Source organism: Egretta garzetta, unplaced genomic scaffold (assembly GCF_000687185.1).
Source record: "Egretta garzetta isolate BGI_Z169 unplaced genomic scaffold, ASM68718v1 scaffold59, whole genome shotgun sequence".
NCBI classification, from domain to species: Eukaryota; Metazoa; Chordata; class Aves; order Pelecaniformes; family Ardeidae; genus Egretta; species Egretta garzetta.
This window is the reverse complement of record NW_009267230.1, coordinates 1,956,645-1,972,046: the sequence shown is the minus strand read 5'-3', so window position 1 is coordinate 1,972,046 and position 15,402 is coordinate 1,956,645. Positions and strand designations below refer to the sequence as shown.

General features: G+C 58.1%; 3 protein-coding genes across 4 annotated transcripts in view; 1 reads left to right on the top strand and 2 right to left on the bottom strand.

Annotated features, from left to right (window-relative positions):
* Positions 1-176: 176 nt before the first annotated feature.
* CREB3 (cAMP responsive element binding protein 3) lies at positions 177-6,728 on the top strand. 2 transcript variants are annotated; one of them, XM_035902710.1, is made up of 10 exons: positions 177-447; positions 1,240-1,380; positions 1,462-1,735; positions 1,934-2,046; positions 2,264-2,356; positions 2,922-3,028; positions 4,376-4,444; positions 4,596-4,680; positions 4,820-4,901; positions 5,320-6,728. In XM_035902710.1, exons 2-10 carry the CDS (start codon positions 1,240-1,242, stop codon positions 5,682-5,684), a joined length of 1,329 nt encoding a protein of 442 aa, XP_035758603.1. In that variant the 5' UTR covers positions 177-447; the 3' UTR covers positions 5,685-6,728. The 2 variants fall into 2 exon arrangements, with proteins under 2 accessions (XP_035758603.1, XP_009645576.1); XM_009647281.2 differs by lacking the exon at positions 177-447 and adding an exon at positions 471-551.
* Positions 6,729-9,686: 2,958 nt separating this feature from the next.
* On the bottom strand, positions 9,687-13,061 carry LOC104133838 (avidin). The gene is made up of 5 exons (XM_035902740.1): positions 13,039-13,061; positions 11,524-11,641; positions 10,767-10,977; positions 10,530-10,662; positions 9,687-10,082 (listed from the first exon to the last, which is right to left on the bottom strand). The coding sequence occupies exons 1-5, from the start codon at positions 13,059-13,061 to the stop codon at positions 10,049-10,051; spliced, it is 519 nt and encodes a 172-aa protein (XP_035758633.1). The 3' UTR covers positions 9,687-10,048.
* A 429-nt stretch (positions 13,062-13,490) lies between these two features.
* The window catches only part of LOC104133901, an 11,447-nt gene continuing 9,535 nt past the window's right edge, over positions 13,491-15,402 (bottom strand). Inside the window, 5 exon segments of the mRNA XM_035902739.1 lie at positions 13,491-13,590; positions 13,854-13,974; positions 14,416-14,629; positions 15,225-15,349; positions 15,352-15,392. Of these exon segments, the coding sequence (XP_035758632.1) occupies positions 13,491-13,590; positions 13,854-13,974; positions 14,416-14,629; positions 15,225-15,349; positions 15,352-15,392 (601 nt within the window).

Below are 15,402 nucleotides of genomic sequence, written 5' to 3'. Positions count from 1 at the left end.
CCCGGTTCTGCCCCGCGCCCCGTCCCCTCCCTGCGCCGCGTTCCGCTGGTGCCGTCTGGCAGGGCAGCCCCGCGGCGCAGCTTCCTGTTCCTGGGCGGCTGGCACAGCAGCCCTGCGGCCGGGCTCTGCCCCGGCTTTCTGTTCTTGGGTGGGTGGGTTGTTTTGGGGGAGTTTTTGAGTTTGGGCTGGGTTTTTTTCCCCGACTGTGACATCTGCCAGCTAAACGTGAAAGCTTAGCAGGGAGGCGTGACAGATGCCCTGCCGCTGACCTGAGGGGTGCTTTGGTTCAGGCATCACCGACCAGCGGGCCCGGCGATACCAGCCCTGCCGTGCAAACCGTGAGAACCCTGCGAGGCCGCATCTTCCCAGGGACCGGGGAGTCTGAGCCACGCCTTATCAGGAGATAACAGCACCAGCCTGAGCTGGGACTAGGCAAAACTAAAACTGGTACGGCTGGGGCACGAGGTGATCTCCGCCTTGAGCAGGGACCCCTCAGGGTTGCTCCTCGAGGCTGGGGGCCCCTTTACCCCCCATCTGGTATCTGCAGCGAGGTAAGCGGCATTTTACATCTGGCCTAAAAGTACATTGTATGCCAGTGACATTTATTTATCTGTCTAGCTGTAGCATAATTATTAGGAGTGTGGTGAGAGTGTGTTTGACTGCTGCCTAAATTACTGTTTAAATAATCACTTAAAGTGTTTTCAAATCACTGTTTAATTACTGTTCTATTATTGCTTAATCCCCATTTGATTACCAGTGGTCAATTAATTATCGTTTGGTCATCGTTTAATTGTTAATAAAACCCTTTTAGTTAACCCCACGACAATGACTTCTCTTAATAATTTGCCTGTGGTAGGAGGCGGGGCCCCGTTGGCTGCAAACCAGGGGTACAGCACCTTCAGGTCTCAGTGGAATGGCAGGATCTTGCATGCTCTCCACAGCAGAAAGTCTGGGGCCCTACTACTTTCTCTCTCCTTCCTGCAGCTTTTGGGTGCTGGGTGAAGCGTGGCGCCTGTGGCTGGGTCCTGGTAGTCTCGTCGGGAAACTGGTGCGGTGGGGCCACAAGTGCTGGTTAAATAGCCCCGTTGGGGAAGTACTTGTGGGCTGGTCGTTGCTGCAGTGTCCTGGCAGCTGCTGCCCCTGCATGGGGAGACTTTGTCTGTAGGGGTTGAGGGACATCTCAAAGGGGTGCTGGTGCCTCCTTCTGTGCCTGTTGCTCACTTTGGGTGTCCTGCTCAGATGTCGTGCCCGGAGGAACTGGCTGCTCTGACAGATGAGGACCTGCTTGACTTCCTCCTGAAGGATGATGCTCCCTGCCCTGAAATCCCAGGGGAGGAGAACAGCTTGCTGCTGGAAGACTGGGTCCTGCCAGAGCCTGAGGTGAGTTCTTTGGGAGGAATTGCTGCTGGATTGTGATTCAGGAGGTTTGGCTCCCTGCTGAGTAAAAGCTTTTTCTCTCAGCTCCTGGACAAGGAGATGGATGACTTCATCAACTCCCTGCTGAGTCCCTTTGAAGATGAACCAGCCATGCCACAGGATTATTCTCCTGCTGACAGCGACAGTGGCATTTCTGAGGATCAGCATCTGTCCCACAGCCCTGGCAGTGACTTTGCCAGCAGCCCTCAGAGCCTAGACATCGTGCAGGTTGATCACAACTATTCTCTCCATTGGGGCTGGCCAGTGCTGGAAAGCGTGAGGTCTGACATGGCAGAAGGAGATGTTTCCATTGACCTTGGTAGGTGATGTGGGGCTGCTTTTTCTGTCATGGGTACACATTGGGGTTTTTTGGGTGGGTGCCAGGCAGTGATGGAGAGAGACAAATCTAGTAGCCTTCTGCTGCTGTAAAGTTGTGGTTTCACGCTACTCAAAGCTGGCTGGTCAGGTGCTGCTGCCCCGCTGAGGCCCAGCACTTGACTCTCCTTTCCTTCCCCAGGGACATGGATCGGTTTGGAAGGCACAAGCGAGGCACTGGAACAGAGCTCCAGTTTCCCCATTGCTGTTGCTGTGGATGCTGAACCCCAGCTTGTGCCTGGAGCCATTGTGCAGGTACTGACTGCCATGCTGGTGAGCCCCAGCCTTTGCTTCTGGTTGCATCTCCCCTTCTCTGCTGGCTTGGCTCCTCTGGGGGATATCTCGGAGGAAAGCATGATGCTGCTCTGGGAGAGCTGATCCCAGTTCTGTGTGCTTTCTGCATGCCCTCTCTGTCCTGGGTCGACTCCCTGTACTTAGCATTCTCAGCAAGCATATTTTTGCTCTTTTCTAGTCTGACTTCCCAGAGCTGGTTCTGACAGAGGAGGAGAGGCAGCTCCTGGAGAAAGAAGGTGTTTCATTACCAACCTGTCTGCCACTGACCAAAGTGAGTCTTCGCTGCAGCCTGTCACTCCCAAACAGACTTGGACCACTCAAACGATTCAGCCAGAGCAGGGGTTTGAAAGTACAGGATGGTGCCTTGACGAGAACATTGGTGCCCAGGTGCTGTGTTCAGGGCAGGGCTTGGTGTTCTTCTCTTTCTTTTGAGGCTTGGGCGGGTGTCCACATGCACAGCAGCCTCTGCTTTGCTAATTATGTAGATACAAAGAGCAATGAGACCTGGCTGCTCTTGGTCTCCCCACTCATGACTGCTCGCAGGGAGGCAGTTACACCACAAGTGCCTCTAACCTCTTTCCTCCCCACTTGCCTAGTGGCTTGTGAGCCGTGTGCATTTCACCTCCCTTAGGTAAGCCTCACTTTTGTGACAATGGGGAAGCTCTGGCCACATCAGCAGGCAAGAGTTTGCCTTGCAGCTCCTGTAGCTCCTTCAGTGGTGTGGGGGGGACAGAGGACAAAAGCACGCGGGCTGAGCGCTGAGATGTGTGGAGGGTTTGCGAGGGCTGGATTGCCAACACCCCGGGGCTGCTGCTAAGGAGAAATGACCCTTGCAGGCTGAAGAGCGACTTCTGAAGAAAGTGCGTCGGAAGATCCGGAACAAGCAGTCAGCCCAGGATAGTCGTCGCAGGAAAAAGATCTATGTGGATGGCTTGGAAAACAGGTATGGGCACACAGCAGTGTCATCCAACGCTGAGGGGACAGATGGGTTCTTTTAGGGATCCTTGGCAGAATTATGATGGCACTAAATTGTAGTTTCAGTTAAAGCTTTGTTTTCTTAACATACTATGTTTGGTATAGCACGGAATTTATTGTTAGAATGGCACAGGATTTCTACAAGCAGAAACAATATAGTACAATCTATAAGCAGCGTAATACAGAATCTATAATACAACTTGACTTACAATTTCTAATCACCTAGATCCTAATACAGCTTAACGATTTCTAATCACCTGGACCCTCTGCAGATTGGGTCAGATCTTAACATGTGGTTTGCTGTATCACTATAACGATCATAATCTAGACTCAAAAATTATGTAGAGGAATACGAGTCACTCCCTCAATCATGGGAGGCAGCAGATGATGGTGGTGGTGTCCCTGGCCAGGGAGGGTCCCAGGTCTCACTATCTAGCAGCAGCTCCGGTCCACGTTCCCCCTTAGGACTCGTGACTGCTTGATTTTATGGACAGCGCTCTGTGTGCTGTTATGCTTCCCTGCTCTGAGGCAGAGTCATCAACACCTGGCGGGCCAGGTGCCTGGGACCTTCAAGGCCAGTAAGGAGGAGAGTAACTGGCCTGGTGCCCAGGAACCTTGAGGCCGATAGGGAGGGCAAGAAGTTGTCTGTTTGGTTTGTCTACTTGGTCCCTGCATAGGACCTTCAGGGCCTGATAACGAGGCAAAGGGAATGAATACGTGACCTTCTCAGTCACAGAGAATGGCTGCTCGCCTCATAAAATGTTGTTAGTTGTGTGAACCGCATTGCCAGGGTTGGAGAGCAGGGGGTACCGGTCACAAGCAGTCGTGCCGTGCCGCTGCTGGCATCTTGGCACCCTGGGCACCCTGTGGGGTGGCAGGGGACTCAGAAGTTTGGGGTGTAGCCAGCCCTGCTCTCTTATGCTTGGAGATGGTCTGGAGCTTGTTCTGTTCAAGTCAGGTGCTGGCCTGCCAGATCCAGTGTGTTCTCCAGGTCAGGGTAGTCTGCAATACAGCCTGACGTCGTGGATCTGCAGCGCTGGTATGCTGCTAGGCGTAGAGCATCCTTAGGTATTAGTCTGGTGCTTCTCTGTGGGACTGGGCAGGGCTCACTCCTCCCCAAACCTGGTGTGAGATGTTGCTCTCTGGGCTTTCTTTGCTCCAGGTGGTGCTGGGTAGACCCCAGGAGCAATTTTATCTGCCCCAGCCACCAGAGATGGTGGCTGATTACCTGAGGGAGAGACTGCAATGAAGTCCCTGCTGTTGACTAACAAAATCTCCCTGGTTTTCCCCCATGCTGTTCTTCTTTCCTGGGAAGGGTGGCAGCCTGCACAGCTCAGAACCATGAGCTGGAGAAGAAGGTGCAGCTGCTGCAGAAGCAGAACATGTGAGTTCTTGTTGTTGTATGTGGCAGGAGATGTGGTGAGGAAGGCTGTTCCTCTTCTTGGGATGGTAGCCTGTTCTTGGCTACAAAGGGAGGAGGCGGGGAGCTCTTGGTTCAGCCGCTGCATTAACCTGCATTGCCTGCTCTCCTGCAGGTCACTGCTCCAGCAGTTGAGGAAGCTGCAGGCCTTGGTCAGATCATCCACCACCAAAACTACCACAGCAAAAACCTGCATCATGGTGAGTTGCTTCAGCCCCAGTGTCTGTGAAGGGGTCTCTACTGTCCTTATAAGTTTGGGAGAGAGATGTTTATTGCTGCCAATGATGCCTATCCGTGTCCTTTGCTGAGGTCTTGTGCTGATCTTCTTTCTGTTTCCAGGTTGTGGTTCTGTCCTTCTGCCTCATTCTTCCCCCCAGCATCTGCTCGTTTGGGAGAAGAGAACCACAGGCAGAGCTCAGAGGTGAGTGCCCAGGGGCTGAGGCGTGGCTCCAGGCGAAATGCTGCCCTTCAGGGCAGAGCACTTTCCTCAGAGACAGCCTGAACCCTGGGGTGCCTCCGACCTGGCAGCCCCTTGCCTGGGGTGACCTCTAGGTTTAGCTTTGCTGTCTCGCCGCAGCTCTGGCCTCTTCCTCAGCCCTGTTGCAGAGGCCCACCTAGGGGCGGGACCCAGTACAAGAACTGGAGGGATCCAGTCCCTCTTGGAGCACAAGCTGTGCTTGTTCCTGGCAGCTGTGCAGCATCCTCTCCCCGCCTCCCCTGGGAGGAGGCAGCCCTAGTTGAACAGTTTGTTCCCCTCTCATGGGGTCTGTGCTGGCCTGTGCTCAGAGCGGGATGGTGAGAGGCTGGGAATGACAGGGCTGGCTTTACCTCTCTTGCAGTGCTGTCGCGGCAGATCCGTGAGTTCCCAAACCGAGTAGCACCTGATGTGCAGGAGGGCACTGTGCTGGATGGGTTCAGCACAGAGCCTGAGGACCTCCCGCTGTTGGGCAACCTTAATCAATCACGGGAAGAGGGACAGGGTCCACTCAGCCCCGATCCCAGATCTTCTTTCAACAGCAACTCGTCCTCCGACCCTCTGACGGCAGCGGACTCCGAGCTGGGCCCTCCCCAGCCTCAGGAGCAGCACTCCCAGAGCGACCCTTTGCAGACAGTGGTGCCGGCAACGTGGAAAGCCAATAGGCAGGAGTGGGTGGAAAGTGCTGCCAGAGTTGTGATCCAGCAGCACCGTGCAGATGAGATGTGACCACCGCTGCCTCCTGCTTCTCAGGGTGATGCCAGGCACCCTGCCGGGCAGGGACAAACAGAGCTGCATTAACAGATAATCCATCAAAGCAGATTCTTCTGAATACTCTCCCAATTGCTGGCAGCTCAGAGGGTTTACCAGGGAGGAATCGTCGTAGGGTTGACATGTACTGACACTCTGCTCTGTGTATCTGTAGCAGGACTCTACCTGAGACAGGGTAGGAAACTCCAGGAACTTTGCTATGGCTGCTGACGTGGCCTGCAGCCCGGGGTGTGCCCCCTGGCTCGCAGGGATGAGCTCTGGCATGGAGGGTGAAAGCAGTTGGGCCTGAGGTGCCTGTGTTTGGTCTGACTGAATGCAGTTGGTGATGGAGGCTGCTGCCCTGCTTCTTCCCTGCCCAGGTGGAGGTGCACAGGCTGGGTCCTGCACTTCTTACTGTGTCTGGTGGCCGCAAACATCTGTCCCTTGTTCCTTCCCCTTAATCCTGCAGGATTGCCTGATTTCTAGGTCCGAGATAGCGAGCTGACCTTCAGTGCTCTCACAGGGAGTGGTCCTGCTGTTGTGACAGACCCTGCGTATGGCCTGTTCCTGCTAGCTTTTGAGCCACGGGCACAGCTCCTGCCTGGCTAGGGAAGGTAATGTGGAGTCCTTCCCCAGCTGTGTGTGCTGTTTCCCTTCTGTAGGGGCTGAGCCTTTCACCTCCCAAAGCCCTGGGAGCAGAGCTCCTCTCCTTGGGGAGAAGGCATGCCTCGAACCTGACTGCTGAGGTGGTGTGGAGCAGAGAGCAGCAGAGCTGCTTGCCCTTCCAAAAGCTTTCCTGGCCACAGGATAGTTTCAAAGCTGTGTCCTTGTGTGCGCTGGCCGGTGATGCAGTCAGGTGGCTCTAGTTGCTCCCCAGGACTGAGCAGAAACACTTTGATCTGGTGAGTGGCATCTTTCCTGGAGTACAGCTTAGTGGTACCTGTTGAGCATCGCTCCTCATCCTGCTTCAGGACATTTCATAGAATCATATAGAATGCTTTGGGTTGGAATGGACCTTTAAAGGTCATCTAGATCACCCCCCCTGCAATGAGCAGGGACATCTTACTTCCTTATTAACAATAAGTGTAAATAAGTACTAAAAATGTGTGACTTGTGTCCTCTGTGGTCCTTCCAGTGAGGGGCTGGGCTGCTCCAGGGGCTGGGAGTGTTGTGGGAGGAACCCAGGGGAGGCTGGGAGGGTGATCACTCTCACAGCCTGACGAAGAGGAGCGCAGGCTGCCTTCCCTTCCGGTGGCTGCGGCTGTGCAGAGAGGCTTGTTGAGGCACAGCGCAAGTTTGTGGGGCAGTTGCTCCTTGGAGGCGTTAGGGTGCGAAAACACTCCTGAACCACTTCTGGAGACGAGTGGGTGTTGTGAGCACCCAGCACCCACGTGTGACCTGCGCACACTCAAGCTGCCAGCGCCGCGTAAGAGAGCAGCTTCCCCTGCAGGAAGTGAGAGGAGCCGGTGTCTGCCCCTACTGCTGCTTTCGTAACGGGGAGCTGCACAATCGCAGGAAGCGGAGCAGAGCCAGGGTGGTGCAATGGCCCCATCCCCTCGGACAGGGGCCGCAGGGAGGGTCCTGCCTGCTGGGTGGTTGCTAAGTCAGGGCTGGGCCCTGGGTTTGGTTGGGATCACTGGGTCCACAAGAGGCCTGAGGAGGTCCAGGCAGAGGTCCAGGTCCAGGGGAGGTAGAGGCAGAGCCTGAGCTCACACCGAGCTCTGCAGCCTGGGGTTTGGGGGTGTGGGAGTCCAGCAAGGCGATGGGTGCAGGCAGCACCACACTTGCAACCCACCCAGGAAGCAAAGGGTACTTGTGCAGGTGAATGAGAGACAAAATTGAATGTTGTGTCTCTGCCCGGGCAGGAGAGACAGCCAAGGGGGTGGCTCACCCGGGGGCCCGGTCTCGATACAGGCAGCAGCACGCTTGTAACAGGATCAGGACATGGGGCAGGCAGCCTACGAGCATCCCCAGCGAACCACTGGGCCTTTTTCTCCAGGAGCCATGTGTGGTGGCAGGAAGGTCTAGGACCCCATCCTCACTTGCGCTTTGTTTTTTGCAGTTCAAGGCTGGGGCGCGTAATGCCACTGATGTCACCTGGAGTCCCCGACCCAGCACTAATGGATATTGTATGCGTCATCTGAAGTAAAACACGGTGGTGTTGCTAGCAAAGCAGGCAGCGGCCACCAGAGCTGGTGTTCGGCCAGGGGCGATGGGGTCAGCACCAGGCTTGCTTGGCCAAATGTCAGGAGGGGAGACGGCTCTGGGAGAGCGGGCAGGGAGCCAGGCGAGCGCGGTGGGCTCCTCATCAAATGCAGCTGAACCCACGCTCCTGCTATCCGGCACTGCCTGCACCAGCCCGCGCAGCTGGAAAGCTTGCGGCAGGGGCTGGGATATCGCAGAGCCCGGAGCTGGTCCCTGTGGTCCCTGTACTGCACTGGGGACGTGTCTGCGCCGGGCATTTTGGGGACGGTTGCTATGCAGTCTCAGCCTGTGTTGCTGCAGGGGTGCTATTTGTCATCGCTTTCTGTGTTCTCGCACCAGTCCCACAGCGGTCAGCTCGGCGCTGGCAAGAGGAAGGAAACCCAGCCTGGGCCTCACGCCTTGGGTTAAAGGGCAGCGATGATAAAAATGCCTGGAATGAGTCCTTTGGCCAAGGAGGCTTGCACCTTGTTTCCATCAGGCAGAGGGATGGGAGGAGCCTGGTATTTCTGCCACCCTGCTCCTCCTCCGTGCCGCAGACCCTCCGTGACATCTATTTCCCTTGCAGAGTGCAGGCTGTGTGCGCATCGCTGCTGCTTGCACGCACGCGCGGCCCTGCACTCCGGCTTAGCTTGGTGTCACTGTCCTTGCCTGCCCCTCCCGACGTGTTCCCTATGTTATTCCCAAGGCTGACCTGCATCCCACGCATGTCCCGGCAGATGGGAGCGTCCTGGGAGCACACTGACAGACCAGAGCCTTTTGGGGCAAAACGTTCTGCTCAGCCCTTGGCAAGTCCTGTATGGGTGTTGCTCTCTTTTTTTTTTTCCTTGGTGACTCCCCAGGTTTTGATACTGCCATCTCCTTTCCACGGTAGCGATGTATTGAAAATTACTAAGGCACGAAATGAAATTTGGCTCCTATTGCCAAGGAGGGCCTGGGCTGTGTGGCTGGTACAAAACACCTCCTGCTCACCGCTTTAAAGGAATCAGGTTTCCCTTTTTTTTAAAGGAATGGAGGTTTCTTGGAGAGGGGGGAATTTCACTCCGTAGCGGAAGTAAGACATACCCTCCTTTTCAAGGGAAACCTAAGCCCCACGTCAGCATCCGTCCTATTTTTATCCACTAGCACCAGCTGCTGGATATTGGTGGAAACAGAAAAACTGGCAGAAATCTGAGCACCCGGTTAAAAAAGCAGCTGGAAACGCAGTGACAGCGCCATCATCTTCCCCCAGCTCCCAAAATCAGGCACCTCAGCCCTGGAGCTACTGAACCCCCAAGGAAGCCAGTCATGGTGGGACTGCTTTGGCAAGGTGTCTGCGGCAGAAGGCAGAGAGGTCGGGCTGGGATGCATGAAAAAACCCAGCCGGTGCCAGATGCATCCCTCCCCTCTTCCCTTTCCCTGGCCAAGCAGGGGCTTGGCTGAGGACCCCTGCGTGTGCATTGCTCAAGGGATGTGGCCAGGCCGAGGGGTCTCTCTTGGGCTGTTTGGAAGCTTTCCCCACCCCTGGGGCGGTTGCCAGCCGTCTGCCGCAGCGCATCCGCCGGGGCTGGGAACAGGAGGCTGCCGGCTCTGCAAAAGCCATTTGCAGCCGCCCCATGCATTCGGGTGCCTGAGAAACTTCCTCTGCTCTGCTCACACGGGGAAGGCTCTGCCTGGAGCCTGCCCTGCAGCCCTGGGATGCGCTGCCCATGGCGTCCCACCAGGGCTGTGCCTCATCCCGCCACCTGGTCACAGCCCGCTTTGCCCCGCACCCCTGGGGACATTTGGGAGGGACCCCGAGGGACAAGTTACCCACAGCACAGTGGCAGGGCTGCAGGTGCAGGGCTGCTGCAGGCTGCCAGGGAGGGGACATGGGACAGCCCCCATCCCCAGGGACCCTGCTGCCCTGCTGCACTAAGCCTCCCCATGGGAGGGTGGCTGTGGGGCAAGACAAACCCCATGGGTTTGAGGCAGGGCAGAAACCAGATCCAAGCCCTGCATCCCCACAGAAACCCTTTATTTTGCACCTGAACTTGCCTGGGAAAGCATGAACCTGTGGGCTGAGAGCTGCTGAAATGCAGCACGTCAGGACGGGCAGAGCCTGGCTAGGGGAAGCGCCATCTCCTTGCAGTCCTGGGTCTCCTGGGTGTCCCCGCTTGCTGTTATTTTATCCGGGTGAAAACGCTGGTGCCAATCCTGCAGGAAGCCAGAAATCACTGTGGTTCATGCAGCCGCGGTCCCCTATGCTGTGGTGGAGGGTACAGAGTGGAAACCCGAGGGGGGGCACTGTGTTCCCCGCTGCCTCGATGGGTGCTGCGTTGGATGCCGGGGGCTCCAACACGCAATAGCAGAGGCTGCACCAGGTGCTGGCATCATGTTCTGCTCTCTCCCTGCTGGGGACAGTGCAAGGAGAGTCCCTGGGAAGTCCAACTGGGGCCAGACCCCATCCTGTGGTCACCAACCCTGGGTCAGACCTGGGATGCAGGGGGTGGCCAGGTCACAGGGATGCTCCTTAGCCCCTGCTCATCACCGATGACAAACCCATTTCACCCTCCCAGTACTGCCGTGCCTCATCCTTTCTACCTTCTCCAGCCTGGGGTGCAGGAAAGCTTGGCACAGCAGTGGCCAGGACCCAGCACTCACCGGGTGGCTTTCCAGTCCTCTGCGGGGCTGTCGGCCGCCTCTCGCAGGAGCCACAGGGCATGCAGTGTTTCCTCCCCATTGGCGCCCACGTAGCACTGGCCCAGGAAGGCAGTCCTCTGGGCTGTCTCTGAGCCTGGAAGGGTCCGAGGTGGCATGAGTTGGGGTGGCAAGGCACAAAGGCACTCCCCTGCATTCCGCTGGCATCGCCACTGCAGGGCGATGACCCCACCTGCCTACCTCGGAGCTGCCAGCGCACGGTGAAGGAGAAGGTGGGCTGTGGGACCAGCGCCGCGTCCTGCTGGGACCCCTCCAGGGGCGAGGTGAGGATTTCGGAGTCGCTGGCAGCAGGCCCCGGCAGGTAGGAACCAGAGAAGCTGCCGTCCTTGCCAAGGACGGACACGACCATCCGGCAGCCAGCATCACTCCGCCACGACCCAGAGAGGAGGCACTGCAAGGCCAGCGCTGTGGCTTGGGGTGCCCGGCCGGGCAGGGAGGGCATCCTGCTCCCGCCCCACCACCCTGGCTCTGCCTGGGGATGCCTGCAGCACTGGGGGATGCACCACGGACCCTCTGTGGAGCTGGTGCCACCAGTGTCACCACCTCTTCAGGAGCATCGCAGCCGCAGCACTGATTGCCTTCAGCCCAGCCGCTGCTCTGGGCTGTTTGCTGCTGCCACCCGGGGCAGAGCAGGTCCTCCCCATGCTAAAGCAGAGGGTGCGATGCTTTCCCTGCACGCTTGGTGGGAAACAGGGTTTCTCTGGGGCACAGCTCCATTTGTCTGTCTCTGGGCGGACTCCCACAGCGAGGAGCATCCTTGCGGGAGCGGTGCCTCCCTCCCAGCCTCCCTGCAGCTTCCCTCAGCACTGCACAGCGCTGGTCCCACCAGCTCCGGCAGCCCAGCCCTGGCTCCCCGCTGAGCACCGCAGCCCCAGCAGCACTTTTGGGGTCTCACGGGGTGCCAGCACCATGTCCCCATCACCACCCATCCCCATACCTTCCTCTCCGCAGGGGTGACGCACGACACCAGGGCCAGGGCGAGGAACAGGGCAAACTTTATAGGGCTGTAACCAGAGCCCCACGGGCAGTGGGCTGGCAGCCGCGGGGCGGGTGGCCTGGTGGCAGGGCGCCCAGGACAGGACAGGCGAGGGGAGGAGGTCTGCGTGACCTGGGCAGTGCCGGAGGAACGCGGGGATGAGCACGGCAGTGGAGGGAGGTGGGGGCATGGGATTTTTTTAAGGCCCTCATAGCAGGCTGGAAAGCATCAACTACCTTCCTTGGGAATCCGCCTCCTGTGCCTGCAGGCTGGAAATTACTACCTGTTTAAACATTTAACCGCTCCCTGTTTTGCTGGTGCCACTGCCCGACCAGGGTGTCACCCACGCGGGTGCCAGGGCACCCCTGGCAGAGGTGAGCTGCAGCGCTGCACAAGAGAGGAAGCTCACACTGCCTTCTCTTTTAGCAGCAATAACATTTCCCCAGCATCTTCTGGGTATCAGCTGCTAATTTTTCTGCTTTTGCTTTTACAAGAGTTAGAGGAAATAGTAGCCACAGAGAGGCACTGGGGTCCAAGCAAGGGTGTTTGCTAAACACACCCAGCATGCTGACCAGCCTTGCGTTTGCACTTCTTCCTTGTATTTGCTGCTTTTAGGGGCTTTGGATGTACAAAACACAGCATGCACTGTCCCTGCATTCCTGAGCTGCTTCTCTGCTTGCTGCAGTGCCTGGAGCAGGCGTGGGGCTGTGGGCAAATGAAAATTAAGGTGGGATTCAGCTGCATAAACACACGCTGTTCCCAGGACAGCAGTGTCTGGGGCACTGGGTGGCAGCAGGGCTGCGGTGCACAGACTGGGGGTGGGGGAATCCCACCCTGGGGCAGCACCCCTTAGTGCCCACCACGAGCCCCAGCACACCCCAGGACCCACTGCTGCTCAGCACCGCTCCCTCTGGTCCTGATGGCCCCAAAAGCTGGGGCCAGTGGAAACCACCCCTCTCCTAACACATCACTCCTCCTTGTCACCCTTTACAGTCCCAAACTCAGGGGCTTATCACAGAGGCCTGAGAAATCCCCCCGGGGGACCTCATGCCCTTGCCCCTGGGTGCCACACTCCATCTTTTCAGCCTGACACCAGCCCCCTGCCTTTCTGTGCGGTTTGGCAGGGACAGGCCGCCCCGTTTGAGGTGCCAGGGAGGCAGCAGTCACCACTCCACGCCACGGCAGCGTGCACCAGCCTCGTGTGCTGGCAGCCCCGGGGCTGGGTTATATTTGTAACGCTTCTGTAAGAGGTTTCATCTTCACCCATGGAAGCCAAAAACTTTGCGTCAAAAGAGCTGACTAAGCTTGGCAGGCATCCACAGAGGCTGATAGAGTGGCACTGCCAAAACACAGCGGCAGAGAAGACTAAAATCCCTGGTTGTAACCTAGGGGGACGTGATGGGATGCAAGAGGATGGGGGCTCTAACTGTGCGCATTTTACTTTGGGTGCCATGCAGTGTGAAAGAAGCACATCACCAGTATCTCACATCTACTGACATGGTTACCTCCACCACCCAACCCTATGGAGCAACTGAGTCCTGGGACTGGAAAGGCATCTGGTGGGGATGGGTAGGAAGGCACTGCAAGGAAGGTGGCTGGATTTGGGATGCTGATGCCACCTCTGCCACCGGCAGGCAGGCAGGCAGTGATGGTGCAACATGGGAGTTGTGGTTAGGATGAGGTGGGAAATGAGCCCAGGGAGCTGGATGGGGAGGATCAGGGAAGGATCCAGATGTCCCTGGGGAAGGGCAGGGCTGAGACCTCGCCTCTGCAGGGGTACCCTTGGGGACAGAAGCTGCCTCAGACCGGGAATGACGGCATTTTTTTAAAAAAGATGACCACAGCTGACATGATTTTTAAATTTTATTATTGTGTGAGAGGCTGGGTTTGCTTGCCTTGAGGGATCGGGCTGCAGCCAGAGCATGCCATCATGGGGCAGGCAAAGACGTGTCCTCACAGGATGGGGACAAGCTCGGCAGCATCTTCCCTTTTGGGGTGCGTTTGCGTGTGAAGACGTTTCTGCCTACCCTGTGGGAAGAAGAAGAGAGTTCCTGTGGGATGACCCATAGACACTGACTGCTCAGGGCTGCCAGTGCTGGCAGGTGACAGGGGTGTCCCGAAGTGTCTCCAGCTTGTCTCAAGCCATGACCAAGATGTCCTGGCCTGGAGGCACTGGCACCCCCACTGCAAACCCACACTGGGGGGTCCCCTCACCCAGGGGGATGCTCATCCTCAGGGGTCCTAGGCAGGGTCCCTCTGTGGGGCCGCTGCCCCCCACATCCCCCCACTACCTCGTGGCTTTCCAGTCCTCCTCGAGGGACCCGACGGCTTCGCGCAGCAGCCACATGGTTGTCAGCGTCTCCTTCCCAGCCATGTCCACAAAGCACTGCCCCGCAAAGGCGGTGGTGGCATCTGGGAGAAACGATCGGTGGGGGGTTGGTGGGGACGGCACCCACGCTCGCTGGTTGCTTCCCCCTCCCCGGGGTCCTCCCGGCTGCAGCCATGTTCCTGCTCCGATGGCCATCCAACCCACATGGTGGGGACCTGCCGTTCCCCAGCAGCTCCCTTGGGCGAGGCACGGCATCCCCATTGCTGCCATGGAGTCTGGACCCACCGCGGTCACCTCAGGCTGCCCAGCAGGGGTGGGTGCAAAGTTGCTGGGTGAGGAGGGGCTGCCCCCTGTGAGCCCACCATTGCCCGTTACCCCCACGCCGGGCAGGCGCTGCTGCCTGCCTCTGCTTAGCTGTACCAAAGCATCACGCAGCACAATTCCCAGCAGGGGAAAATCCTGGTGGCCGCCTGTGTGGCTCCCAGTGCCCCTGTGGTTCTGTCCCCACGTGTCCCAGCACTTACTGGAGAACTTGTCCCAGCGCACGGTGAAGGCGAAGGTGGGCCAGCCCCCCTCTCCGGGCTGCTGCTGGGCACCCTTCAGGGGGGAGGTGCGGGCACAGCCACCGGCCAGCGTCACCCGTGTGAGGTATTTCCCCTGGAAGTCCCCGTTGTCCCTCACCGCTGAGATCTCCATCAGTGAGTCCTGCTCATTCCTCCACAGCCCACTGAGCTGGCACTGAAGGGACACAGCCACAGGCCTTCTGCCCCCATGCATGGCATGGAGGGGGACCCCATTCTTCCCACTGCCCCACAGCTGGAGCCGCAAACCCTGCTGTGAATGCAACTGTGGAGCACGGCTCTCCTTGTCCCCAGTTTGGGGAAATGCTCCCCCAGCTGCTGCTGGCTGCTGAGTGGACGGTGCAGGAAGGCCAGCACATCCCAGCCTGTCAGCATGCATGGTACACACAGACACAGACCCCATGGGACCCCAGGGGATGCCCTGTGCACTGTACACCCCGGCACAGGACCTGTGGGAAGGGATGCCCCGTGCATGGTGCCCTGGCCACATATCCCATGGGAAGGGATGCCCCGTGCATGGTGCCCTGGCCACATATCCCATGGGAAGGGATGTCCCATGCATGGTGCTTTGTGGAGGTGCCCAGGTGGCTGGATGTGACCCAGAGGTACCCTGCCCATTGCCCAGACTGGGTGCTTGCAAAGTTCTCCTGCTTGTCCCAGCCTAAAATGGTATTTAAGACAGAACCCCTGGCTGCCCATGCTGCATCCCAGTGCCATGTCTGCCAAATGCCCATCACCACCCATCCCCATACCTTCCTCTCCGCAGGGGTGACGCACGACACCAGGGCCAGGGCGAGGACCAGGGCAAAGGCACCGCTCCCCATGGCTGTGGGGCTGCAAAGCGCCCGGCACGGTTCCCTCCCGGCCCTGCGCCCTGGCCCCCTTTATAGGGCTGTAACCAGAGCCCCACGGGCAGCGGGCTGGCCGCCG

Coding starts and splice junctions, on each gene's coding strand:
- CREB3 (XM_035902710.1), top strand. CDS start 1,240: ATGTCGTGCCCGGAGGAACTGGCTGCTCTGACAGATGAGGACCTGCTT. Junction 1,736..1,933: donor AGATGTTTCCATTGACCTTG/GTAGGTGATGTG, acceptor TTCCTTCCCCAG/GGACATGGATCGGTTTGGAA. Junction 2,047..2,263: donor TGCCTGGAGCCATTGTGCAG/GTACTGACTGCC, acceptor GCTCTTTTCTAG/TCTGACTTCCCAGAGCTGGT.
- LOC104133838 (XM_035902740.1), bottom strand. CDS start 13,061: ATGTCAGTAGATGTGAGATACTG. Junction 11,642..13,038: donor TCAGTAGATGTGAGATACTG/GTGATGTGCTTC, acceptor CCCTGCCACCAG/GCCACCCGCCCCGCGGCTGC. Junction 10,083..10,529: donor GAGGACTGGAAAGCCACCCG/GTGAGTGCTGGG, acceptor GGCTTCCTGCAG/GATTGGCACCAGCGTTTTCA.